This window comes from Ambystoma mexicanum, chromosome 9 (genome assembly GCF_040938575.1).
Source record: "Ambystoma mexicanum isolate Mex_15411 chromosome 9, UKY_AmexF1_1, whole genome shotgun sequence".
In the NCBI taxonomy this organism is placed as follows: Eukaryota; Metazoa; Chordata; class Amphibia; order Caudata; family Ambystomatidae; genus Ambystoma; species Ambystoma mexicanum.
In genome coordinates, this window is record NC_090931.1 from 1,115,391,232 (window position 1) to 1,115,417,508 (window position 26,277).

The 26,277-nt window shown below is 44.6% G+C and overlaps 1 protein-coding gene across 1 annotated transcript in view; it reads left to right on the forward strand.

The window, feature by feature from the left end:
• The first annotated feature begins 10 nt into the window (after window positions 1–10).
• ARL5A (ARF like GTPase 5A) overlaps window positions 11–26,277 on the forward strand; it is a 311,540-nt gene continuing 285,273 nt past the window's right edge. Inside the window, exon 1 of the mRNA XM_069616456.1 lies at window positions 11–316. Within this exon, the coding sequence (XP_069472557.1) occupies window positions 271–316 (46 nt within the window). The 5' untranslated portion in view covers window positions 11–270. The remainder of the gene's footprint in view (window positions 317–26,277) is intronic.

The window sequence follows — 26,277 nt, forward strand, 5'->3', positions numbered from 1 at the left end:
GGCATACCCGTTTCCGGTTTCAATCCCCGCCGGGCTGCGTAGTGGTGACGTGGCCCATGGGCGTGCCTGCTTGGGTTGGCTGCTAGACACAGCTGATGAGAAATGGGTGGTGGGGGCTGCGAGCTCGGCCTGCAAAGAAAGGGAGACATGTCTTCGCTGCGGCCGCAGGCGAGCTGAGCTTGGTGAACAGCATCAGGCCTCCCCGCGCGTGCGGTGCCAGAGTGAAAGAAGGAGGCCGAAAGTTGCGCAGTCCCCTGCTCACTGCCCAGAATGGGCATCCTGCTGACTAAGATATGGAGGCTCTTCAACCACCAGGGTGAGAATAGGGACAGGGGGCTGAGCCCCGGGGAAGAATACAAAGCCTAGGTGCAGGGAGTGGGGGCAGCTGCCTTTCCTTGCGCGCGAGGTACACGACAGCCGCTGTGAATTGCTAGGCATTGGTATGAGTAGGGGAGAACGGGACGGTCATTTAAAGTGCAACGGCAGGGTCTTCCCCGAGGTCCCACTGTCCCTTCTTCCGGGGTTCAGATGACCCATGCACGCACACTGTCTCTTGGGGGAAGTGTCATTGTCAATGGGAATGACTGCACCACTGTGGATAGTCGGTGTGAGCTAGTAGCTTAAGTTATGACATTCGTTTGTGCATTGTATACTGTATGATTTTGGGCTCTATAGATCTATCATCCCCAGTAGTACAACAAGCACTTTCGCATAGTGCAATGTGCCCCCCACCCGCGCCTGCCATGTACGATTTTCGCTCGTTTATTCCTATTGTCCAATCCAGCGGATTGCTGTTCTAGCATTTATGTGCTTGTCACTATCAACTCACACAACTCACGTGGAAGAATATGTAGTAATTGTCGCTTATAAACTGGTTGTTGTAAATTGTAGACTATTACCTGTTTACCTGTCGGACAATTATTCTCAGATATATCTCTCCTACCCATTTTTTTCCCGATCCCAATGTTTTTTTGTATGTGTCTGTGCAGAAAGCCATCTAGCGTTTTTGTGGGATGAGTACTATGAGTTTTGGATATATAATCCAAAATAGGAAGAAAAAAAACAGTGCGAGGTATTAACATTATATAACGAGATAAAGTGACTTGACATTCAATTTGGGATGTCAGAACTTCACCGTTGTCTAGTGGCTCGATGGGGGAGTAGGCTTTTGATTTTCCCGAGAGGGGCGGGGGAGTTGCAACCATTATCAGACGTCCCTTTTGAAAGTACAGGGACTTTGAGCGCAGATGGCCTTTTCCAGGGGGAGGGGGTTTGCGGTGCATACTATTTGTGCTCAGTCAAGGTCCTATTCGTCCAGAAGCGTTATTCGCCAAGACAAGGGTTGTTGGGCGAGAAGCGCCCTATCAATCCTTCAGGCCTCTCCGTGATTTTGTACTTCTTAGGTTTTGTATCATAGCTGTTGCATCGGTGACAAATATCTTCTCAGGAGAGGATGATCGTTTGCAGATGTTTCACTTTATCACATCAACTAACCAGATTCTCTGTTCTTACTTTGATATTTAATTGTAATGTTCATCTGCAAAACTACCTGTAAAGTATTATTTTAACTGCAGTTACTAACTATCGCGTTATAGTATAGTAATTCGGTGCACAAATTATCAGGAACATAACTGCAAGAGATTTATGGTGAATATATTTGCACACACTTTAAAATCTGTAAAGTATGGTTTGTTCTCTTTTCTGTTAGAATGGGCATATGTTAGAAAATAGGCGCGGGCATGTTTTCCCTTGCAGTACACTCGTTATGCCACAATTCTACAGTGTTTGGTATTGCAGTAGGTCTGTGGATGTACAGACTGGATGCAACTATTGATCACTACTTTGCGTAAGCATTTAGTTTTCTTTGTGTATTCATTATGTGAGAGGAAAGAAAGACTAGGCAGAATGGATTGCATAGCAGGCAGTGAACTGGCCAAACTAGGTGGCTATTGTAGTTTGTGGTTATCTCACTTTCAGGTTACCTTGTATAAAGCAAAAAGGTGATAATATAGAATCTCGAGGAGTATGGGTTCAGTCATGGGTTGAGTACCAGTTGCAAGATGTATGCAACCTGCAGGTTACATAACTAGGTTTGCTATAAAAAGTATTTCTTCATGCGATCATATACATTTTCAAAAGTTCACTAGTCAACATGATGCATCGTCCCCAACACAATTAAATATAGTGACACTATGAAATTCAGATACACTAACCTAAACTTTACTGTAAAGCATGGAGATGATGCAGTGTTATACAATATCAATACTGTAGTAATGCATAATGTAACAGCTTACATTTTTGGAATGCAATTGCATGACAAGTTGACACATACTGGTCTTTGCCAGAGAGGATATAGAAAGCTTAATAAAAGTATCATCCCGATGACTTCTGGTTTCCAATTATTTGAAACAGAAATTCTTGCCTACCACTCTTACACATGCGTTTGACACTTAAAGAGTGGACGAGATGATTACTGCTGCACTTTCCATCCATTAGCACTTGAAGTGAACAGTGAAAAGAGGGTCAAGATAGCATCGAGGGCAAGCGAGGACTGCAGGGCAAGTTGTGCTTTAATTGAAGAGGGCAACTTAAATAGTCAACTTTGCTACACATTTATTTTATTAGCAAACCTATAGAGAGCTGCATAGCAAATTGCTCTGCAACACAGCTTATTTTATGCCTTGAGACCAGAATCGTTTGGAAGTAGTCGTCAATTTTAAATATTTGCGTGGAGATTAACGCAAAGAGAACCTAACAAAGAAAACAAGGTTGAATGTGTCTGCGTTTGGCAGGTTTTCTGTAATTCCGATGGTCCTATTTTATCACCAAAAAACTGTTCCCTGTATTCTTTCCGGGGCAGAGACAAGTCTACTGCCTAATTCCATGGGAGAGAGTGGAGTCGTTATTGTGGAAAGGGTTGCTTATTCTTTCTGGGGGCACACCCATCTCGGTCATTAGACATGAGATGGGTTTGACCGCTATGAAGGCTCGTGCCGATTGGAAGTGATTGCAACTGTCCAGATAATTGTGTTTTTTTAACTATGCTCTGTGCTGTTTTGTAACACCTGCAATGTGTTGATTGTATGGTTCTAGCTTCTGGTTAAAAATGATTTGGATCTTTTTTTGGTCCCCTCGTTTAACAGCAAAAAGAGATTTGTGAACTAGATTGGATTACGAATAGAGCTTCCAGAATGGCTTATCGTTTGTTTTATCACTTACGCTATGAAGTTAGAGCTTTTATTGTGATGCCTTGTTATCTGAACATCTATCAAGGAAACACAGGTCAGAAATGCTACCTTTTAAGCTGAACCTTCTGCCTTGTAGAGAAATTACAGGTGCTAGATTCGCTAGATAGGCCCCCATGCTTTGGAACTTACTACCAGCATCCATACGCCAAATTCAGAATTACTCTCATTTCAAAAGCTGTAAAAGCCAGCCTTTTCAACCTTGACTAACAACTTCAGATCTCAACTCTTTCTGCAGGTTCATGTCAGTATATCTTGTCTCTTGTTCTGTGTGCGCCCTGAGGTCTGCGGGCATGTTGGCGCGTTATAAAAATTAAAATAAATAAATAAATTCAACACTCTTTTAGCATTTCTGTAGTTATGTTCTCTTTATGAAGAAACAACTCGGCATCTTGGAACTGAATGTAATTTCTTGTCTGAACCTCGTTATTTTTTTTTTTTTTACCGCTTAGTGTTGGACGAAGGTTCGAGGAACCTCTGCCATCTGTTAATGAGTTGTAAGTAATATGTAATCGAAATTAGTATCCCTGTTATATAAATAAAGAAAATGATATAATTGGACTTTTTTTGTAGCACATTACTATGACATTTGATGATGCACACAGCATATAATGGCACATATGGATTTGTAATTTACTGTCCAATGTCTGTGCCAGGAATATGATGACATTTGAGGCTGCACTTGACATATGGGAGCTAGAACTTTTGGCCTTGTCAATACTTGTTTTCTTTGAAGCAATTAATGGATTGTGTACACCTTTTTGGAAGCAGTTGATTTTTTAAATGTATTTGCATAGTCAAATTCTGTGGAAAACTAAAGAGTTAAAAAAAAGGGCCAGCACACCCTTGGTATTTTGTGTGGCATTATATTCTTTGTGAAACACTCGTAACCCAGTAATAGCTATATGTGTGCTTTCTGGGGGGGGAGGGGTAGAGCATGCCCACTATTTCTTTTACGTCAGAAATTTTGATCTGAGTATACCAGTTGAGCTCTAGGCAGAAACAATGTACAACATTCTGTCACTTTACTTATTTTGTTGTTGAATATATTTACTTCATGTTGAGGGTATTTCCTGCTTTTAGGGTATGAAGGTGGTTGGTACTCAACTTTTATTTGGTCCATGCAAAAAAATCTCCCTCTGCTGGTTTTACCATAAACATAGCTCACAGTTTCTTAGTCGCCAAGAGACAATTATTAGCCAGTGGCAAGCGCACATTGAGGCTTGTTCTTTGTCTTGCTACTAAAGAGAATACTACAGTCTGTATAACACAAAAGTAGTCATTTTGCAATTGAATGAGGGTGTTGATTAATCGAAATTATGTCTATTACCAGCCCTACAGATAAATGATGGTTCCAGCCACATTCTTTACTCTCGAGAAACAGGGGCATCCTCTAAGCAAAACAATTACACATGAGACCCTCAGGTAGGCACCACGCAGCTCCATGGATATGTTTGAGCAGTGCTACCACCATAGAAGTGCCTCCTGTTTCTTCCTGCTCCAGAGTAAATTTAAGGTATAAAGGCACCGTTTTTAATTTACAAAAAAAATACTGTCAAAGAATCATCCGGGTTCAAAATTGAGGGGAGCTCCTGCTTGTAGCCCGGAAGAGCCTGGTTAGCTTGACATCAACAGCTACCAGGAGCTACTTTTGGCTTTGCCAGGCCAACTGATGTCAAACAAACACATGCATGGGAAATTAACTCTATGCATTTTGGGACACTGTAAGCATTAGGACACATCTCTGACACTACATAAGGGGTCATAAAAATGAGCAAAATGTAATATTTGCATGGTATGGTGAAGTTAGTGTATGTGCTCCTGGTTCCCCAGTGGAAGCTCCTGGTCATAGGTTAATGCTGGATACCCTTGAACTGCTTTTAAGTCCTGCTTACTTAACATTAATTTCGGTCCCTGGGCATTTATTACAAAATATGTTTTAGCCTGAAATTATGTTTACCTAAAAAACACCAACTGTGATGGGGAAATACTATTTTACTCCCACTAGATAACATGGGGATTAAAATGGTTCCACTTCAAAATAAACATGATCCCTGTCTGTTGCTCATGCAACAAGGGACAACGTAGAGTGAAAGAATGTCTGGATTCTACTAAATCTACTGGTTAACCAGGACCACAGTCTGAACCAGCCATTTGTGATAGCTAATTTAGCAATGGTGTGCTGGGTGCGTTTGGAGAATTTACTTTGTTGTCATGGGACTTTGACGTTTATGCCTGACTAGTGGCTTGAATCTTGACAATGTATCCCATTCCGAACTATCCTTTGTATGTTGGTCAGTCACTTAGGGAACGTTCGAGAATAATACAACTCTGCCATCCCGCACATTTCTCTTGTCTCCTGCCCCTATCTATAAAAGATGATGGTCAGTTTTCTTTGTCCATAGCCGTAAGTGACATACAACAATACTTTTATGGTCAAGCGGGCTCAGTCTAGGGGTAACCTGTAGTCCTTTGTATTATGCACATCCGTGATTGAGTCCACTCTCTGAATAAGCATGGTCCATGAACAACATTGGGAGGCGTTCCCTAATAGTCTGTTAAAAGGACAACTGGAGGCCACCAGGGAGCTCAGGCAGCATGACTGCCTAGGTGCGGAGCTCTGTCCCCTTCCCTGGAGACTTGTGGAGTTGTGCTACTCAGGACCCTGAGAAAGAGTTTCCCTGAGCGTTTGATGCAGTGCAGCAGATCCGGTGCTGAGGAGGAGTGGTGATGGCCCTGCTAAGCCATGCACCCTGCAGCTGAGGCCCGCACCGCAAGTGGGTAAGAGACCTGGTGGGAAAAGAGGAGGAGCCGTTGGATGCCAGCCAAGGGCCGTAGTGGCATTGACGGCCCAGCACTGGAGGATGGGGGCCGGGGGGGAAGACCCTGTCCCATCTGAAACAAGGCCCGTTACAGAAAAGGAGAGGGTGGTGAGAGTGGACCCCCCCCTCCCCATAGGTGGGGTTGGCGACTAGGATCACGAGGAGAACCAGCAACACCAGTGTGGTGGAGACAAGAGCCCGCCGGGGGCCGACTGAACAGAGAAGGGGGTGACTCCATGGGGAGCCGGAGCACAGGCAAAGAGTGCTTTGGGAGCGCCATGTGGAGTCTCACCTGCTGAGCTAACTGAAAGCAGGACGCTGGGCAACAGAGCTGAACCCAGAGGGCGAGGGGAGCCGCTTCTGAATGGTCAGAGGGAGTGACGTCGGCTCGGGTTCCTGCACAAGATTGGGAGTGGCAACACCCAAGGAAGGTGGGTGAACCCAGAGGGAGTGGCTGGCCCTGTGCACATGATGTAGGAGGGCGGAAGCATGGCATTGCTGACGTAGCAAGTGGGTTAAGCCCACGCAAGCCTCATGTGAGGCTACTACGGGGCAGCAATGTAAGGGGCGGGCCCCCTGCTGACACCCCTGTAGGTGATGGGGGCCCAACTACCAGCGTCCAAGTGGTGGTGCACCCCTCCAAGGGGGATAGCAAGTTCCCAGGCTTCAGGGAGCCCAAGGAAACATTGGAGCACTGGCACTGTAGTGGTGACTGACACCTTAAAACGGCACACCTCCCTGAGACCGGAGGTCGCCATTGTCAGTGCTAGGTGGCCTTATAGGTGCGCGCCAGGCACTGGAGAAAGAGCTGCGAGAACTGTGGGAGGACGGGCGCTGGCAGCACGTGGAAGTGGCGGACAGGAGCCCCGCCGGGGGGCTTGTTAAGACTGAGGTGCAAGGTGAGGGCAGACTGAGGAGGAGATGCAGTGGTGGTGAAAAGCAATGGAGCCCCAGCAGCGTGGAGAGCGGAGCGAGGCCCCAGGACCAGTGGTGCAGCGAAATCCCCCTTTGATGCAGGGTCAGTATGGGGGAGCTCAGGGAGAGATAGTTGCCCAGTGAAGGAAGGTCGGTCGGGTGGTCTTTTCAGGCCTGTGGCACATACGCGGTGCGTGGAGATGGAGGGCAAGGAAAGCAGTCAACTGACCTGAGTGGGTTCCAAATCCACACGTGGACAAGAGGATGCAGGTGGATGAGCTGCAGAGGTGCCCTTGCACAGGAACGCTACCCGGAGGGTGAGGCAAAAGCCAAGGGAGAAGGGGGAGAGTGGTGCAATTAAAAATGACACCTAGGCCATCCTGGAGGACATGAGGAGGATACAGACAGACAGACATAGGAGCGATGTTGGCAGATTTCTCAGCAAGGGTGGTCACCCTGGAGGACAGAATGGAGGCGGTGGAGGCTACCCAGGCCTTGACATGGGATCTCAGAAGCGCACTTCTTGGAAGTATAAAGACGGGAGGAGGAACTGCGCCTTAAGGTAGATGACACCGAAATCCACGAGAGTCAAAAATAAGCTTTTTTTTTTTTTTTTGGGCTGCGGGAGGTGGAAGGGGAATCCCCCTTGGGGCTGGAATGTAAAATATAGGAAATAGGAATGGCCTTGAGCTCCAGGGAGGGGGAGACGGTAACCCTGGACAGAGTACACCGATATGGGGGAGGAAGCAAAGGACTGCGCTCTGTTCTGGAGCAGTTGCACTGTTATGGTGACAAGGCAAAAATACTCGAAAGGCGAGACACATGGGTGCATTTGAGTACGGAGACTCCAGGCAGGCTGTCTTCCAAGACTTCAGCTCGCACACTATTGAGGCGTAAGAAATGCGGTCCCCTTACTAAGTGGTCAGATGACGCATGAACATAAGAAGGGGACTAAAAGGACCACTCTCACTCTTATGTCCCCACACCCCCCTTTTTTTAGCTGAGGCCCAGACCCTACTCCTGGGACCCGGTTGAAATGGGGGAAGGGGGCAGGAAGAGGGGGTACTTCTTTCTTGTGCAGGTTTAAAAATCATTTAAGAAGGTTGCGTTGGGGGAGTTGAGAGGATGGGGTGAAAGGGAATTTGAGTAGGGTGTTAGAGGGAGGGATCCAGGTAGTGGGGTTTTGTTAGGAATGTCGATTGGGTGGTGGTGTAGGTGGCACAGCAGGAATTGGTGATTATGGAGATGGCGGGGAAACAGAGTAGTGCAACCAGGGCAGGGGTCACATCCTTGGTGGTTCAGCTGGCGTGACCAGAGTGGCATGGGTGCGCGGTTGAACAACTCCTTGTGGGGTAGGGGGGTGGTGTGGGATTCGAGGGAGGGGGTGGAGGGTAATGAGGGGGGGGAAGAGTGGAGGGGAATCTCACGCAGCAGGGAAAGATAAGGTTCCTATTGAGGTGTGAGGAGGGCTAGTGGTGGAAGGTGGAAACGGGTTATGACTGAGGTGAGGCTAGCCACATTAAATGTGAGGGGGCTCAACTCCCAAAATAAATGAACGCTCACCAGCAATATGTTTCGCAAGCAGCGACTGGCGGTTCTCTTCCTGCAGGAGTCCCACTATAAGCAAGGTGTGGAATCTGCAATAAAGGATAAGGAGATTGGTATGACTTATTGGGGCTCTCACAGGCGTCCTAAGAAGAGGGTGGGTATCTTACTAGGGAAAGCATTTAGGATGACAAGGTCCAGATCAAGAGTGAGTTTGGGGGGTCGATTTCTGCGGTTAAAGGGTCTCTATGAGGGAGTGCAGATCACACTGGTCATGCTGTATGCGCCCAATGTGGGGCAAGTGAGATTTTTGTGCCAGGTATTTAGGATGTTGGAAAGCTGGACAGAGGGGGCTACAATCCTGGGGGGGGACTTCAAATTGGTAGCCGACCCAGCGCTAGACGGGTGGTCATCAAAGGGGGGGAAGGCCGAGGATGATGGTTAAGGAGAACATTGAATTACAGAATATACCCTATAGGACATTGATTTTATTGAAGGCGGAGGTGGGGGGCGTGGGATTCCTGGAACTCGAGCTATATTATAGGGCGGCCCAGCTTCGTGTGTGGTGGAGCACCTGAACCCACTCTCTGACAAGCAGTGGGTGCCGATGGACAACACAACCCTTTCCCGGTCACCCTGGGTAAACGGTTGTTGGTGCCTAGACTAGAACCAAATGTGGTGGGGGTGTTCCGAGTGTCCCTTATTCATAATTTATCTTTATATACTCATGGCATGTGTGTGACATTTAAAGCACCCTTTATTTCCTGCGTCATCCTAACCCAAATATGTGCAGTGCCATGTGCACTTTTTACCTTAAAATCACTATAATCCTGATTTCTGCAAAAATAGAACCATTTGATCTGCCTATCATATTGTATATACTCAGATGAGGGGGAGGGGGGGGTTGGCACCCCTATACAACATCTTGGATGAATCCCGGTCCAACATTGAAAGCCTGTGGTGCCCCTTTTTGAGAAGTATGGGTGTTGAGTGGGAGCAAGGAAGGGACCGTGGATGGGGTGACCTCATTGTGTGGGGAGCCATCATGTTGTAAAATAGTTTTTGGGAGGATGACAGGGAAAAGTGCCTTACCGTGAATGTGCTGTAAAGGCAGCATGAGGACTTTGGAACTGTCCTGCTCGCCAGGTATAAACCTAATGGACTTAATTGGAACTTGCTGCATGAGGGGGGAGATATGAGGGCAGAGAGAGGGAGATGAGCATGAGGAGGGGACTACGTTGGATTGGTCTATGGTGAGAGGTCTTTAGACTGTTTGTAGTGCAGTATTTGAAATGCCAATATTCGTTTTCAGAATAAAAAAAAGGCAAACTTGATGGTTATATGGGTGACGATATGTAATCGGGGCAGGGCAGTTTCACTTCAATTCATATTTGTAAGTCCGCCTGCAAGACATAATGCCTGCACCTCATTCTATCTTCTGCTATGTATGTATTAATACAGTCTGCTCTCGCAGTAAGGCTGCTTTATTTCTACTTGTATTTTTTTCTTTAGTTAACATGCGTAATTCCGAATTAAGGACACATTTTATTGGGAACAACGTGATTTTGAGGTGGAAGGGTAGGATATGTCTGAGAAATCTGAATGAGGTGGCTGTTAATGCCTCTTTAAAAAAAAAGTTTAATGCCCAGTTTACTTTGGGGTGTTTTGGTGAGCATCCTTTTTTTCATTCTTAATATTCCGTCATTCTGTTCCCCCACTTGTACAACTTTAGCTTTCTTCAGTTTTTCCTCCCTCTTCTTTCCTTTTTCTCCCTTTACCCTCAGTGGTTTTGATTTTTACTATCATAATAGTAAGTTATTATGCCCAGGTCAGTATGATTTGTAAGAATGGATATTTCAAACTTAAAATCTTGCAAAGAGTTCTCCCGTTCTTGCCTGTACAGCTGTTGCCCTGTGGTAACTTCTCGATCTTCAGGCTACTTAATTACTGTAACTCACTGTATCTTGCTCAACCTCTCTACCTTCTTAATAGGCTTCAGGCGCTACAGAATTCTTCAGTTAGGGCTGCCACTGACACCCCTTTTCGTAATTCCATCTTGCCTGTTCTTCGCCATCTACATTGGCTGTCGGTGGCATGCATTGTCCACCATGCTTTCTATAAATAAATTCCTGCCTTCAGGAAAAATTCCATCCCAATAAGCCCCATCGAACTCTGAGGTAAGAACATGCAGAAGTGATTCAGGTTTGCAGTTTTAAATGTTATCTAGTGGAGGGCAAGCTTTCTCTGTGGCAGCGGCCATTCTATGAAACAAATCGCCCTGCTCTCTTCATGCTACTTAGAACCATTTGTTTCGTCGATCACTGAAGACCCTGCTCTCTTCGATTATTTCTGGCTTCCCTGGCTGTTTTCCTTCTAGGGTATCTTGTTAGCGCTATGATGCCTTTTAGTGTAAGTCTGCACTCTACAAATTTGGATTAACATAATGTGCCTGACTTGTATACATGGCTTTTGGCTTGTCTCAACCATGTTGTTAATATTGTGGGTTGTAAAATGTGGTTTGCATTTTTTTGTTTCTGCTCAAAATGTAATACAAATGTTACAAAAAAGATGACGAGCACGGCTTAAAATGTTTTAAGGTATATCTATAATAAACATCTGAGAAGCCCCATATATGTAAGACAAGATTTTGGGACAATGTGTAGGTAGCATAGGTGGAATAACCTTCTAAATAGGTTCACCCTTTTTCTGTCAAACAGTTTGTTGTAGAAATAAGTGGTCTATATGTAAAGTGAGTACAAGTGTGTTTGTGCATTCTCCACATAACCACCCCCCCCCCATCCCTCCCTTCTCCTGCTCTGACAACAGCAGATTGACCCTGCGGAGTGACAGATTTGGCATAGACTAGTGGTTACGTTTTAAAAACTTATTTTTGCGTCCTTTACATTGTGCAGATCTTAAATACATATTGGGCACTTTGTCGATTTGAAGATGTATTTTTCTTTTTAGACTGCCTTTGCATCTACACAATAAATACCATGTATTCGGTAATTAACGTGGGCCAACTTAAAATGTTCTTTCCCAATGTCGGGGTGATTCTCCCGTGGCCGGCAGAGCCGTCCGCAGGCCTCCGGGCTGGGGAGGCCCCAACTCCTCCCGTGTACCCAAAAGGAGTATGAGACGCACACAAGAGGGAAGGTGGTTCTGCTGTTTATCATAACAGCAGGGATGGGTCTCGGATCGTACGCGTCCGATGAGACTCTCAATCTTAGTGGGGCTTGTAGGCCCTTTTTACGACAGTATGACGCACTACTTGTGTCACCTGGGAAAGTTAGCACAAAACCTATCGCCACTCAGGATTGGTTCCTCCGAGTGGTAGGGTTAGTATAGGTAACATATGGAAAGAAATATTAGTGGGTGAGGATGGGTCAGGTGGTACACTTGGGTTGTCCCTTGCGGTTGTTTAGAATTGTTACTAGGGGACCCTTGGTGCATGGTTAAGGGCGTCACTAATAAGCCCCCCTGGATTCTGATTGGTTCTCCCGCGAGCCCCCAATCCTGGGACCATCGTCGTTCCCAGCTTGCGGTGTACCTGTCATTAGCAACAATGTGCAACTATGTGTTTGTGCAGGCAACGGACAGGTCTGCTCATGGCTTGTGAGCGGGTCTTTCTCATAGATGTAGGTGTCCATCTTGCCGCTTCGCTGTTGCAACCTGTGTCCCAGACGTGGGACCCTGGAGACTTTCTGTCTCCTGAGCTTGGCACTTTGTCAGTTCAGCTTGGTCACGTGTGGAGAGACCGTAGCTGGAGCAGAATTATGAGCATTAGATTTGTATTTAGTTTCTGTGGGCTTGGCATTTTACAGGCATAACCTTGGCGCTGGGCTTGCGGCCTGCGGGTTGCAACATTATGGCCTTGGCTGTGAGCTCTCGCCGGGGACTTGTTCTGCATGGTCAGCACTTTGACTCTTGCTCTGGGAGGATTTTCATTGCTAGGCTTCTGCCTGGGGACTCTTGCTTGCAGCCTAATCGGGCCTAGTTCATGGGTGGCGGTACATAATCCATAGTATGGAGGTCGCGGGTTGACCGGGTGTCACAAGCAGCATTAGATATACATGATGGTGTCGTCATAGGGGCGGGTGGCGGGAGAAGCGTCAGCAAGCATCTACACAAGCTCTTCAGGCGTCTTGTGTTTCTGCGGTGCTGTAAAAAGGCCTATGTGAAAAATAACAACTATGCACGTCAGTGGGTCTGTCAGTCACCTACGTCATAGCACTGTGTATGTTCTTCGTGTAGGTTGATGTGTGAGTGACCAGTGTGCATGGTGGCACGTGTGTTCTTGGCAGTTGGCTATGTCGTTATGGCATCTCTAACGATGTGGATACTTGTGGCTGTTGTTCTATTCGAGCTCATCCATGTTGCAGGCGTCGGCTTGAGCCGGGCGGGCTGGTGCCGGGCGTACTGGTGGGCATACTCCTCTTATGTTTAAGTTTCTGAACCAGGGTATTTTGTCATCTGGTAAGTAGACAAACTCGTCTCGTGGTGGGTGCCTGGGTCGTGATCCTCTAGGCCATGGTCTGCATGAGATTGGGGGGAGAATATTATCCCATTCTCCCACTTCACCAACAGTGGTGTCTAACTGTTTTTCCATTGGGTGCAGGTGTCTGCTTCTTATCACCAGTTTGATTGCTGTGCGCATAAAGGAGCCATCAGAAGACTGAGTTATTTGCATGCCTTTTTCTTGCAGCCATTGGAGTTAAAGTGAACGATTCCACTGTTTTTTTTTTTTTCCCCCTGTGTACAAGATATATCCACGCCTTTGTTTTCGGTTTCTGTATTATATGACCACCTTAATAAGGGGTCTGTGGGACTTTGAAAGCTTAGCCGTTTCACAATGTCTGCATAACAGTTTCAATTATTCCTGTAAAAGGTGTCACAAGGCTCAGCACCACAACTTTATTATGAATTGAAGAAAAAGATTTTGCCAAAAAACACTAATAAGTGAGAACATAAAAACTCTGACCTTCAATGAATGACTCAACATGCATTTTTGGTGATTAGGAAGGCAAATGAAAGTGCCGAAAACAAAGATCCACACACTGAACAGAACCAACACTGACAACCCAGTGGGTGACCCCATACCCAACCAACTCTGTTATCAACCTCTTTGGGTACGAACACACAAATGCTGAAACATCTGTACTCTCCAAGGGACACTGACATTCAGCCCAGTCCAGGAACTAGACCAAATTACACTTTGCGTGGGAAATCATAAGACTGTCCAACACTTCTGTCTCAAAGAATATTTCCATGGGCAGAATAAACAAAGCGTTACCCCCAGATTATGATGGCAAAACACTCGAAACTTGTAATGAAATCCGCAGGAAAGGGTGGAGCTGTTGCGGACACTTAGAAATACAAAATCGAAGCATAACAAATTCTTGATGCAGGGTATTATCAGGAGTGATGACCCCAAATGGGAGTACAAAAATCTCAGGAACAAACCATGACAAGCAGTATTGAGGAATGCCTCCAACATCGGATGCCAAACTATCAAGACTCCTGGAATAGTTTACATGCTCTCAACAATCCACAAACCTGGAATGATAGGTTGTCCAACAGTCTCTAGGGTCAGTACACTTATCAAAGTTATATTCCAGCTGCTTTAGATGGGACTTCACTGTATTCCAATATACAAAGATAAAATGGCTGCATGATCGAGGTTCGTGGAATACACAACCACCAAGAATGACCACCTGATCAGAGCTTTCATATTTCATGAGGTTAGTAATTCAACACAACAAATTCCTCATATGAATACATTTCCTGCAAAAGACTGGAACGGCCATGGGCACAAAGATGACTCCTCCATTATGCAAGCTTTTTCATGGCAGACCTAGAGCAGAAGGTTCTAAAACAACAATTCGAGAAACCACTGACATACATGTAATACATCATGGTCTTGATTTGGACAGCTCTTGACTATTCCCTTAAACAATGCACCATGGAATACTCAAAAATTAGCATAAGCTTCCTGGACACAACTATTGCCGTTTGAAAGGGACGGCTACCTACAAATAGCCATGTATGTAATACAGCAACAGACAGGAAGAAATACTTGCACAGAATAGGTTTCCATCCAAGCCTCAAAAAAGATCTATTATCTACAGCCAGACCATCCGATACCAATCTACAGGCACCAACGGGTAGGGTTAAATCATCAACTTGCTGCATTCCATTCATCTTTCCTGTGAAAGGGGGTCTCTCAGCCAAACAAGTTGATGGAGAATTTGATTGGGCATTGCAATGATTTGCTCCAATACAAAGACAGCAAAACTGCAGAACAAATACCTTTTTTTCGTTGTCATGGATCATCCATCACTGATACAACTGAATAGAATTGTTAAGGACCTACAATCAGTATTTAACTGGGATGAGGAGCTGAGGAACTTCTTCAGGGAAACTCCTCTAATTATACATAAGCAACGGAAAAATCAAGCTTGCGTCTACGGCATTAGTAGGTTTCAACAGGATCGGGAACAAATGTGACTGGGAACACACCCATGCAATGCAAAACCTGCTAATACATCAACACAGATTATCCGTAGCAACCTCACAAAGCCGAAAGAATACAGATGCAAGGGACCTACAACTGAAAACCATTCTACGTTATTTACCTTATCCAATGCAAGAAATAGCTACAAGGAAAGTATGAAGGTAAGATATGCCAGGAACTACGTGAAAGAATGACCCTACTTAAATGCACCATCTTGAACTGCAAAACAGACATGCAGTTGGTCATCACGGGTACAAATTTCAAGGTGCGAGCTGTTAGCCAGTTAGTCACCAACCACCTCCGTTTTATACATTCACACAGCAAAGTATGTTTTATTCACCAAGATTCATTTCACTAGCCAGTGGCAAGTGCAAACTTTGTATCCTGGTCAATAGCCACACGCTTCGGGACTGGTCCGTGATGGTACTGAAAGTTGGCCTCTCAAATACAAGACAAAGAAGCATGCAAGAGCTCAAGTACCTGAATGCTCAACCTAAAAAATGTCAGTTTGAATATAGATAAAGGCTTTATGACCCACTATGTTGTACTCTGAGCCTGGCATTGTCAAAACAACCACATTGACAAACCTGCTTTACCACCTCTCAGACTGCCCTGCAGAGGGGTGTTCCTATTCGCAACATCTGTGATGCAGCCACCTGGGCTTCGGTACATACTTTTGTACCTCACTATTCCCTCGATTCCATCCGGGGGCAGGATCTGGCCTTTGGCAAGGCAGTCCTTTACTCCGCAATTTGATTGGGCATGCTAAATTTCTGTTTTCTAAATTCTTTTCCCACCTCCTTGCATTGGTATTGCTTTGGGAGTCTGTCATAGATATGGAATACGTCGGAGGACCCAATCCCCTCGAAGAACAAGTTACTCTCTTACCTGGTGATGTTCTTTCGATGGGATGGTCCAACGACGTATTCCAGATCGCTCCCTCCCTTACCTTCCCCGCTACTGAATTTCTTATGCGATTGCAGCTTACGTTTCCGCAAGGCTTTGTGTGTCAGACTAGCAGAAGACTGGTGGCACACATTCTGGGAAAGAAACTACAACTGAGGCTACGGGCGTCGTGCGTCCTAACATCCAATGACATCAGCCGTCGGAGGAGGTCCTCGAGGGTGGCGTATCAACGTCATTGACGCAGAACGCAGACGCCGAAGTTTTTCCGAAGCAGCACAGCTGTGGGGATTACTGTCATAGATATGGAATACGTCGTCGGACCATCCCATCGAAAGAACGTTACCAGGTAAGAGAGTAACTTGTTCTACTTACCTTTGACAATGTTTGTTTTAGTTTTGTGTACAGTATGCCATTCATTGTCCAGTGTGGACAATTCAGTCACTGCGTGTAATTGTTTGGGTGGTGTGGATGCTGGTGAACCACTGCATGAACTGATCAGGACTATTTTTCCTTCATTGGCATTCAGTTGTGCATCTCAAGCCACTCCTACTTGTTCCCACGTGTGCATTAAACAACTTGCGTGCACACGTGTAGTGCAAAGCTGTGTGCTGTCGAGCTGTTTAGCTGTGCTGCCAGCAGCACGCTCGTACAGTCCACCTTTTTTTGGATAAGTTATAATAAACATTCCTTAATCTAAGATACTTGTATTTCGACCTGGCTTTGAATTCGTTCTGTGCGTTTTAAAAATTACAAACCAGAACAAAAGGAGCTGGTGCGATAATGTATAAGCTGACTTCCGCAATGCCAGCTTATGCTGGCGAGTTAACTACTTGCACAAGCAATACAGGCAGCAGGACCCCAACAATGAGCCTTGCGGACATTCGAGGAATTAATAAATTCCCAAAAGACTCAAAATCACTTACAATGGATATCCGGCGTTTGTGGGGCGTGAATCCTTTCCCTCATCTGCCATTGGAAGATTGTGAGTATCTAACAAAGTGAAACTGACTCTGGCCGTCCACATAATGGTGCACGTGCACCTCAGAGGAGGTTTTTATCGCGGGACTGCTCCAATAACGGACAAAGAATTGCTTGGGATAAACACCCCTGGTGTTGCAAGTACAATGTCCTTGTAGCTGCAGCTGTTGTTGATAGCCCCTTCAAGTCTAATCCACGGCCGGAGCCTAGCACAGAGGCTTGTTGGTGGAATGCCTATACAGGAACCGAAACCAAAGGTCCTAGCATCCATGTTACAAAGACTCCCAAAGACCTCTACTGTACTCGCAAGTATTGCTATGCCTCCAAATAATTGTTTTGTGAACCCTGCAAAGAGGGGATTACCGTACCAATCTCTGCATGCAAGTTATTAATAAAAACAGCGAGCTACCCCAAGATGTTAATATATGTAATGAAACTGATGTGATTTTCGAAACCCAACTGGATGTGCAGCCTCCAAATCATGTTTCCAATTTATCTCATTCCCCAATTTTGTACCCTAATTCAGGGAATTCAACTGTTGATACCTCTGCTTCCTCACCTTTGTCATTTGCTAAACCCACTCCTTGTCCGTCCTTAATAAAATAAAAAAATATATATACAAGTAATGAAACGGAACAACTCAAACTATGCCAAAACATTTATAGGACAGTTAACTACCCCAATAAAGCCGAAAAGAAAAGTGAAAACTAAATTAAAAACTAAAGACCAATATTTGGTTGACAGTGTTACAGAGACAGTGTCTAAAAATAAGCCCTTAAATAAGGCAAGTGACATGAATTTGGACCCAGAAGATGATGCCCTCATGAATTTATCCACATACTCGATCTCCTCTTATCCTCCACCCGATAATATGGAAGAAATGATTGAAGAGCTAGGCTCCTCTCGCAAAGTTAACTCTGACCTTCAAGATGTTAAAATTGGAAACGGTGATCATGACGATTCAGTCTGACTTTATAGGCAAGGCGTAAATAGTTGAGTGAGTATAAAGCAAATAAAGGTAGGGTAAAGTTTATTCAAGGAGACAAACCCACCCCACGGAACCCTAAGGAAAGTGCAAGCAGTTTGCAGTATCTGAAGCAATCAGACTTTCACTGACTATGGGAAATCGCCATAGGAAAGATCCTTTTCCCAATAAAACAGCATTTATGGCGGTATTTAACACCTTACCATCCTTACAGTTGATTAGATCTTGTGACATTGAGAGGATCCTAATAAGAATGTGGGCAGTCTTTTTAACTGTCCCATCGCTAATCAAGGATCAAGAGCTCTCGCTTTGATATTTGTGCAGAGCCTGCTGACGCAGGTTTGAATCCCGGCAGAGCCAAACTCGGCATTTCATCCTTCCGAGGTCGGTAAATGAGCAGCGCACATATGGGTAATAATAAGCAGCTTTCAGATACCTGACGGTTCGTAGCGCTATATAAATGCTAAATTATTATCATATTTGGAACTAAAAAGGAAACCTAAGAAGCGGGGTTTCTTTTAGATCTAAAACAGAATACACTAACTGCATCAGAGAGGAACTATAAACAGCATCAAGCTTATCAGGGAACCAGTAGACCGCTGCAGATTAAATGTAGAGGTGATGCAGGTGAACTGTCCCGAAATGTCTATTTTGAATCTCCACCCCAGTCAGCCAAATCCTCCTCATGGGTTTGGTTCGCTAAGGCTATTAATGAACCCTCTAAAACAAATGGGAACTAATGTCAGGTAGCCGAAACCACGAGAGTAGTAAAAATGGCAAGTTGGAACAGGAGGGGGATTTAAACATTTATTGAAGCCTACAGCTGAGAATCCCTTGTCAAGTTTTATATAACCCTTAAGGAAACCTGGATTATACCGGAGCCAACACTTCCAGGCTATGAAGTAGCATGGCTACCTGCAATTCATCATGGGAAGAGCAGACCATCAGCAGGTTCGCTTACAGCTGTCTAAACGGCACTCTTAATTGTTTGGGCTTCGCCTCATCCCTGCCTACAATTGACTAAGCTAATATGTCAAAATGCAGATAACCCCTCTTAAGAAGTTACAAACCGCTATACTAAACCTGTACTGGAACCCCGCAAGGATAAAGGATCTGGCATTCACACGGTTGGTTAGAGACATGTTGGACCCTATAGCTCAAGATGAAGAATCTAATATGTTGATAATTGTAGGTGACCTAAATCTAAAATGTATAGGAATTAAGAAGCGTAAATTATCAACTCGTGCAAAATTATTGCTAAATTTAATGATGGCGAGGAATTTTAAAATGCTTAATTGAACTTCACATAGGGATATGCCTCTGAGCCCCATGGGCGCGAGAAGGGTCTGCAGTCATTTAGACTAGGCATTCATTTCTGAACATGCGCTGATAAGGGTGACTGATTTTGCTATCGTTCCAACAGTACCCAGTGACCGTAATTTGCTTGATTACGTTGATTCCAACAAGACCAGATGAAAAATATTATAAGCATCCCATAAAGGCCCCTGGGAGGAATAGAATCAAACGGTCTTCAGCCAAACTAGTTAAATTGAGAGAAATGCTAACGGATGTCCTCTATCAAGTTAACACTTCACAACATTTAGTTTATACAGTTACACTTCAGTTCTTTCAACAGATCCAGAGGAAGGGTCGTCCTGTGCAGATAATCCATAAACAATTATTTGATCCTTATCTTATGCGCATGACTTGAAGACTAAAAATAGACGACTGATTTGGAGAATTAAACTGGCGATACCTGATAACATTCAGCTAATTCTGAGCAGCATTCGAACAAACTGTAACTACGTCCGCGTAGAGCAGTAAAAAAGCAATTAGCTGGACAACATATGTTGGCAGCGATTACTTCCAAATCAAGCTTGCAAATATGGAACCTATTGAAAAAAGAGGCGTTTTATTTTCTATAGAATTGAATACCATCAGTGCTGCGATATGGATATCCCATTATACAGCATTATTTGCAATGCCTAATACAGACAGGGTCCCGGTGAAGATTGGTATTCCTAACTTAACCATGTTTACCTTTTGACCAGCACAAAATCATGATGATAAATAAACTGAGTATGTCTAGTGCACCAGCCCCGGATGGGTTGACAAATGGGAATCTGAAAGCAAGACAATAGGAGTGGGCCCATGTATTGTATTTGATCTTCAAAGTCATTGTAACCGTCTATGTTCCGGAATCCTGGAGAACGTCGGTCATTATCTTGCTGTTTAAGAAGGGCGATAGGACGGTAGTTGGCCAGATTATTCCTATTGCCCTTCTTGACATTCCAGGGAAAATCTTCGCATTTGGTGTTGGTGATGTTAGCAAGATGGCTGAGGGTTGACCAAAAAAACAGACATTTATCAGTCCGGCTTTATATCTGGCTTGGGGATATCTGTAAATTTATTAGCCCTGTCTGTGTTAAAATCTCAAGCTGTATATCGCAAACAAAATATATACCTAGCCTTCATCGATTCTTTTTCTTTTTTTTAAAGCAGGCATTTGACTCTTATTTTTGAGAGAACTATTGTGGGAGAAATTAAAATCTGCAAATTGCCTCGCTGACCTTTTATCTTTTATTCAACAATTACACAGTGACCTCTCGATTCAAGACAAATTAAACAATGAAGGACTTCTGACTGAAACTATCCCGACCCGTCGTGGTTTAAAACAGCGTTGCACTTTAGCTGCAACCCTTTAACTTTTATATACACAATATAAATGCAGCTCTGAATGCACGTTGTGCTTTTGCTCCAAAAATAGGTGGAACGACCATGTAGTGGCTGCTTTACGCAGATTATCTGGTAATAATACACCTAACACCAATCGGTTTACAGAGGAAATTACATGCACTTAAGAATATGTCACAAAAAACGTTATGATAATAAACATCGCTAAGTCAAATATTTTGGTACTATCACCAAGTAATAAGACACAATCACTGAAATACAAATGGCGCATGGCCAGCGAGCACTTGGAAGTGGTTAAAGAATTTTGCTACCTAGGCCTTAATATTAGTGAGCGCAATGGGGACATGCTGTATAAAAAAGAAATAAAGGCAAAGATGGTTATCTTAACATCTCAAGCTAAAATAATACAGAACCATTATGGGAAATTCACCTGTAAACCAATAATAATCTTCTATTTACTAAAAGTAGACCCAGTGATCACCTATGGCGCACAGTCGACTGCCAAACCAAAATGCGACTGCCTAGAAGGTATTTATTGGAAACCGTTATTGGGGGTTCCTAAAAGTATACCAATTCAGGTAATTCGGTTTGAATTAGGATTGTCCTTGCTTCAAACAGTGGTTGAATGGCAAACATCACTAATATGGGAAATGCCTAATGCATCACGAGCATAAATTAAAGGATAGTTCCGGGACTTTTTTTTTATTGTCCCTACGGGTCGGCCATGTGTTTGTAAGCATAAATCGGTAGATCGTAGGAAACTTTCCTATGGACCTTACCCGACTTTTCGCCCATTATCGCACTCGAAATCAGCCTCCATTTTGTGATAATCCTATCATTCCGCCGCATCGACCTGGCTCACCTGCCTTTGCGGCACTAAATCGAATCCCCCGCCCCTGAGCCTGACATCAGCAGACGCGTACTGCCCATTTCAAGCACGTCTCGTGTCAACAATCGCTGCGCCTCAGCTATTGACGTGTTGCCATGGAAATGGCAGGACGCCTCTTTCCCCAATAAGTATAAACAGACCGTTTCACAACATACAGCAGCAGATTTTCGATTCCATTCCTCTCTCTGTGTTACTTTGAGTATTCTGTGACTCGTTTCAGTGCTCTGGTCAGCTACCTTCGCCGCTTGTAGCCCGTGTGAACACCTGTACCATCTCTGTAAATTATTTTACTATCTTTACCGCACAATGGCCACAATAATGCCGTATATGTACGAGCCCGAGTACACCGAGGAGGAACTACTGGAAAGGCAAGCACGCGAAAACGATGGGGATTCGGACGGCAGTTGGGAGGACCAGTCAACGGATGAAGAGCCTGGACCATGTCGCATGGACGGCGTCTCCACCTGGTGCACGTGCAATCGGTGCGAGCTAATGCCAACTGAGGAGGAGAACTGCTGCTGCCGTGAAAATTCCGGGTGCTTGGCCTACATTTCGGAAAGCGAGCAAAGTCTGCAGGAAGGCGAGCAAAGTCCGCAATGCATCACCGAGCTGCCAGAGTTCAGGGAAGCCTGCCTCTCACGGACAGTGTTGAGGATGATGATGGTGCTTATGCACGACCTTCGTGGCACTGTTCGTCCGCGTAATCCGAGTAACGAGTAAGTATACTCTGTTTGTGATGTCAGTGATGCCACCACTATTTCATGGTCGTCTCCCACATATAAAATTACATTTACATATCATTCGAACGCATGTAAATTGGTTCCATATAGTGCATTTTCTAGATATAATTTTTTTCTAAGAAAAATGACATGTGTTACCTGAATCAACATTGATAAGAAAGTTTGGTCAGTTTAATACAGTTTGCATCTTTTTTTTCCACAGGTGGTACAGGCTGGTGGCCTATCGTTGCTTCACTTGGTGGCTTCACGGGAGGCTCGGACACCGCGTTCGGAGAGTAATACCTGCCTGTGCGGTACTTGCCATTAGACAACATTTCCCCAGTGACAGTGGACAATACCGCGGATTTTCCCTCGATGTGCTGCAACCTCAACTTTACAATGTGTAATGTTTATTATTTATGTTTAACTAAAATCTAAAATAAAGCCCAACATATATTTTAACAATGGTTGTTTTGATTTTTTAAATGAATCTAGTGTGTCTCCGTTGAATAGCCTTCCAGTGCCTTGTCTTGTCACACCACATGTCTCCGGCCAGCATCCTCCCTCACGCTGGCCGCACACCTTCAATCCACATAACCGTTGAACCCATATATGCAGCAGTCATACATATATTATTTTGTGGGTTGGCATCAAGCGTTGGCAATAAAAAGCTGTTGGATTTTATTGATACAAAACATGGTTATAGGTAAATAATAAATATGGTTGATCATAATAAATCCTCTTTTTGGGCACCGGGTACAGAGATGACCCCCATATATTCTCCTGGGAGGGTGAGGTATTTATAAACTCACCCCCCTGCCTTCCATGTAGTAGATCCTGCAGCCATCCTCTTACATTCAGTTAGATGGCCTCTCTTGGTGAGGCCCTGCGGCAAACGGGTCTTGTCTGCACGACCACCGCCCCGATCCACCCCCCCGCCCTATCAAAGGCAGTTCGCACCGGGGTACTTGTGCTGGCAAGTGGAGCTGTCAGGGAGCGATAAAGGCCAAGAGGTGCCAAAGACCATGTACACTTCAAAGTGGTCTATAGAGCATGGGTTGTTGTTCCCATGTCTACCTCCAGACCCCGTGTCTCCTGCCAAGCATCCCCCCTCACGCTGGACGGCCCCCTGCAATCCACATAAGTGTGTCTCCATTCACGAGTCTTCCTGTGTCTTGTCTGCACGACCACCGCCCCGATCCACCCCCCGCCCTATCAAAGGCAGTTCGCACCGGGGTACTTGCGCTGCTGGCAAGTGGAGCTGTCAGGGAGCGATAAAGGCCAAGAGGTGCCAAAGACCATGTACACTTCAAAGTGGTCTATAGAGCATGGGTTTGTTGTTCCCATGTCTACCTCCAGACCCTGTGTCTCCTGCCAAGCATCCCCCCTCACGCTGGACGGCCCCCTGCAGACCGCATAATGCCACGACATATACACGTCATTCATTCACAAACACACCCCTGTTTCGAATTCTTTATAACCCACTTCATATTTCTAATGAGAACTTCTTTGCGCTTTGCTAGTCAACCCGTGAAGGTGCTGGTTATCTGCTCTTCGTCTCTGTGAACTTCCGTGACCACTTTGAGCAAACTCGTCAGTTTGCAACCTGTGAACTGCTCCCTGTTCTACGACAAGAAACTACTCTGATCCCTGCATCTAACTGTTTGTTCGTCAAGGTAAGTCCATGTACCATAATCATTTTGCGTCCAATTTTTTAATTTATATCTATTTGCTAGTAGTCATCAAATTGCATCCATGTTTTCTTTTCGTTCACGACAGTACATGCAAGGAACTAGTCACATGTTCTGAGTTTAGTCAAATTACTTTTTCTATTTTTTGAAAGTTATTGAAATACTTATCCGCATGTGAATAACGTGTATAGTTCCAAGAACCAAAACGGACCTTGCATTGAACCTTTTATGTGTCATTTAATGTTTTAACACATTGGTATTCATAGAGAATTGTTGATCTTTACTTTTCAGAACTTTCCATAATGCCTGCCTGTTCCATTGGCGGTTGCCCTTCGAAGACCCATAACAAATCTGAAGATACTATAATGCATGTTTTCCCTAAGACAATAGATCAGATAAGAGAATGGGTCCGATATTGCGGATATCCAGCCTCTGAGCTAGAAAGTAGAGTCCTTGAAGTCTTTGCGGACAAGAGGGGTGATCGATACCGCATCTGCAGCAGGCACTTTAGCCCAGACATGTACTCCACATCATTGCTAATAAAGAAGAAAACACCGCGAGCGAGGCGAAAATTGCTCTCAACCGCTATTCCCACTCTATTCGTCCACATCCCTCCACTGGTGAGTCAAGTTTACGTATTTGTCTCTCGGCCTTGCGGTAGTGTGTAGCATTAGCTAACAATAATTTCCCCATTTATGTATCCACTCAATATGAAGGCGGAAGATTCTCCATCCGTGTCGTTATTGCAGTCATCAGCCACTTCAAGCGCCTATCGGGTAATCTTACTTAGCTATTCTGACACTGACTTGTTTTAGGCATGTAAATCAATAGTTTTAATTGATCGTGTAATCATTTTACCTAATGGTACACCACAGTACTCGTCCTCTAGTCTTTGTTTTCAGTTATAATTATTGTTATCCAAAATAATGCAAGTACTGTCTTTCAGGGAGATGCTGAGGAGTCCAACGCATTGACGACAACCGTAGATGTCACTCAGATGCTCGAGGTACGTTTCCGGACAGTTCCATCGATGGAGATCATCAGATCTTGCATTCTTGTAGCGTGATTGTTACACACAATGTTTCTTTCGTTTTTAGCCATTGGTATGTCCTTCTGTCGTCGCCCTCCTATGTGTCTTCTTTTTTCAATATTGTGTTCATTACTAATGAAAGTCCTATGTTTCAGGGAGTCGATGGAGCATTAGTCCAAGAAGAAGGGGGAGCATGCAGTTACGGGTCGGCGCAACAGCTTGCAGAAGTGTGCACCGCAGTTACAGCGTCCCTTGATGTTCTTATGCATTTCGAGGTATGGATACTGACAGATCAATCATGCGAGATCAAATGACGTGATTACATCCGCTATACTTCCTTCTTTATTAACGCAAGTACTATGTTTCAGGGAGCTGACGGAGCTTCTTCAACAAGAACATCACCCCTAGTAGTTGATGCAGATCTCTGGGTGGTGACACTTCCAACGATGGAGCAAATCGAATCATATTTAGATATCCATTATTTATTTTAGACAACTGATCATTTGTGCAGGTCTATTTAGATGAGCCGTTGACGCCTGCAGAAAGTTTGTTCTTTTAAACAAAATAGAAAACCATACTAATGCAATTACTGTGTTTCAGGGAGTTGCTGAAGCGTCATCTTCAATAATATCATCAATGGAAGTCTATGCGGAGCCCGAGGTATGGATCTTGACAGTTCAATCTAACTAGATCAACAATGCGTGAACTATTGTCGTTTGAATGTTCTACACAATGCGTTCATTCGTGTTTTGCTATTGAGATGTACGTATGGGTATTGGTCCCCAAGTACATTGTGTTTTCAATATTATTATACATACTAATGAAAGTTCTATGTTTCAGGGAGTCGATGGAGCCTCAGTGAGTGATGGATGTGCTTATCATGAAAATATAGTCGTTGCAGCGCGAGAGGAAGTGGAGACATGCACACACGAGTCGGAGCAACAGCGTCCAGATGTTGAAGTTCGAGGCAAGAAAGTTTCAAAGAAAAGAAAGCAAAAGAAGCTTAGTGTCCTGTTCACTATATTATGTTGTCTTTCACTGTCAATAGTTCAATACTGTAAGTTGTGTTTAAACTGAACATCCCTTTTCTAATCTGTCCTCTAGTTGCGAGTGGGTGTAAGAACTAGATCTACACAGACAGTGAAGCGAACGAGAGATGTTGCTTGTCAAACCTTTTGGCAGGGACTTGAGACTGGAGATGCATCGTGCCAATGGGAAGAATATGAACTGATTGACAACGGAGCTATACCACCACCAGCCATTGATAGTGGATGTCCTCCTGGTAGTTTGGATGCAGTCAGAGATCAATTCACAGAATCCACACCCGCAAAAAATAAGAGCGCG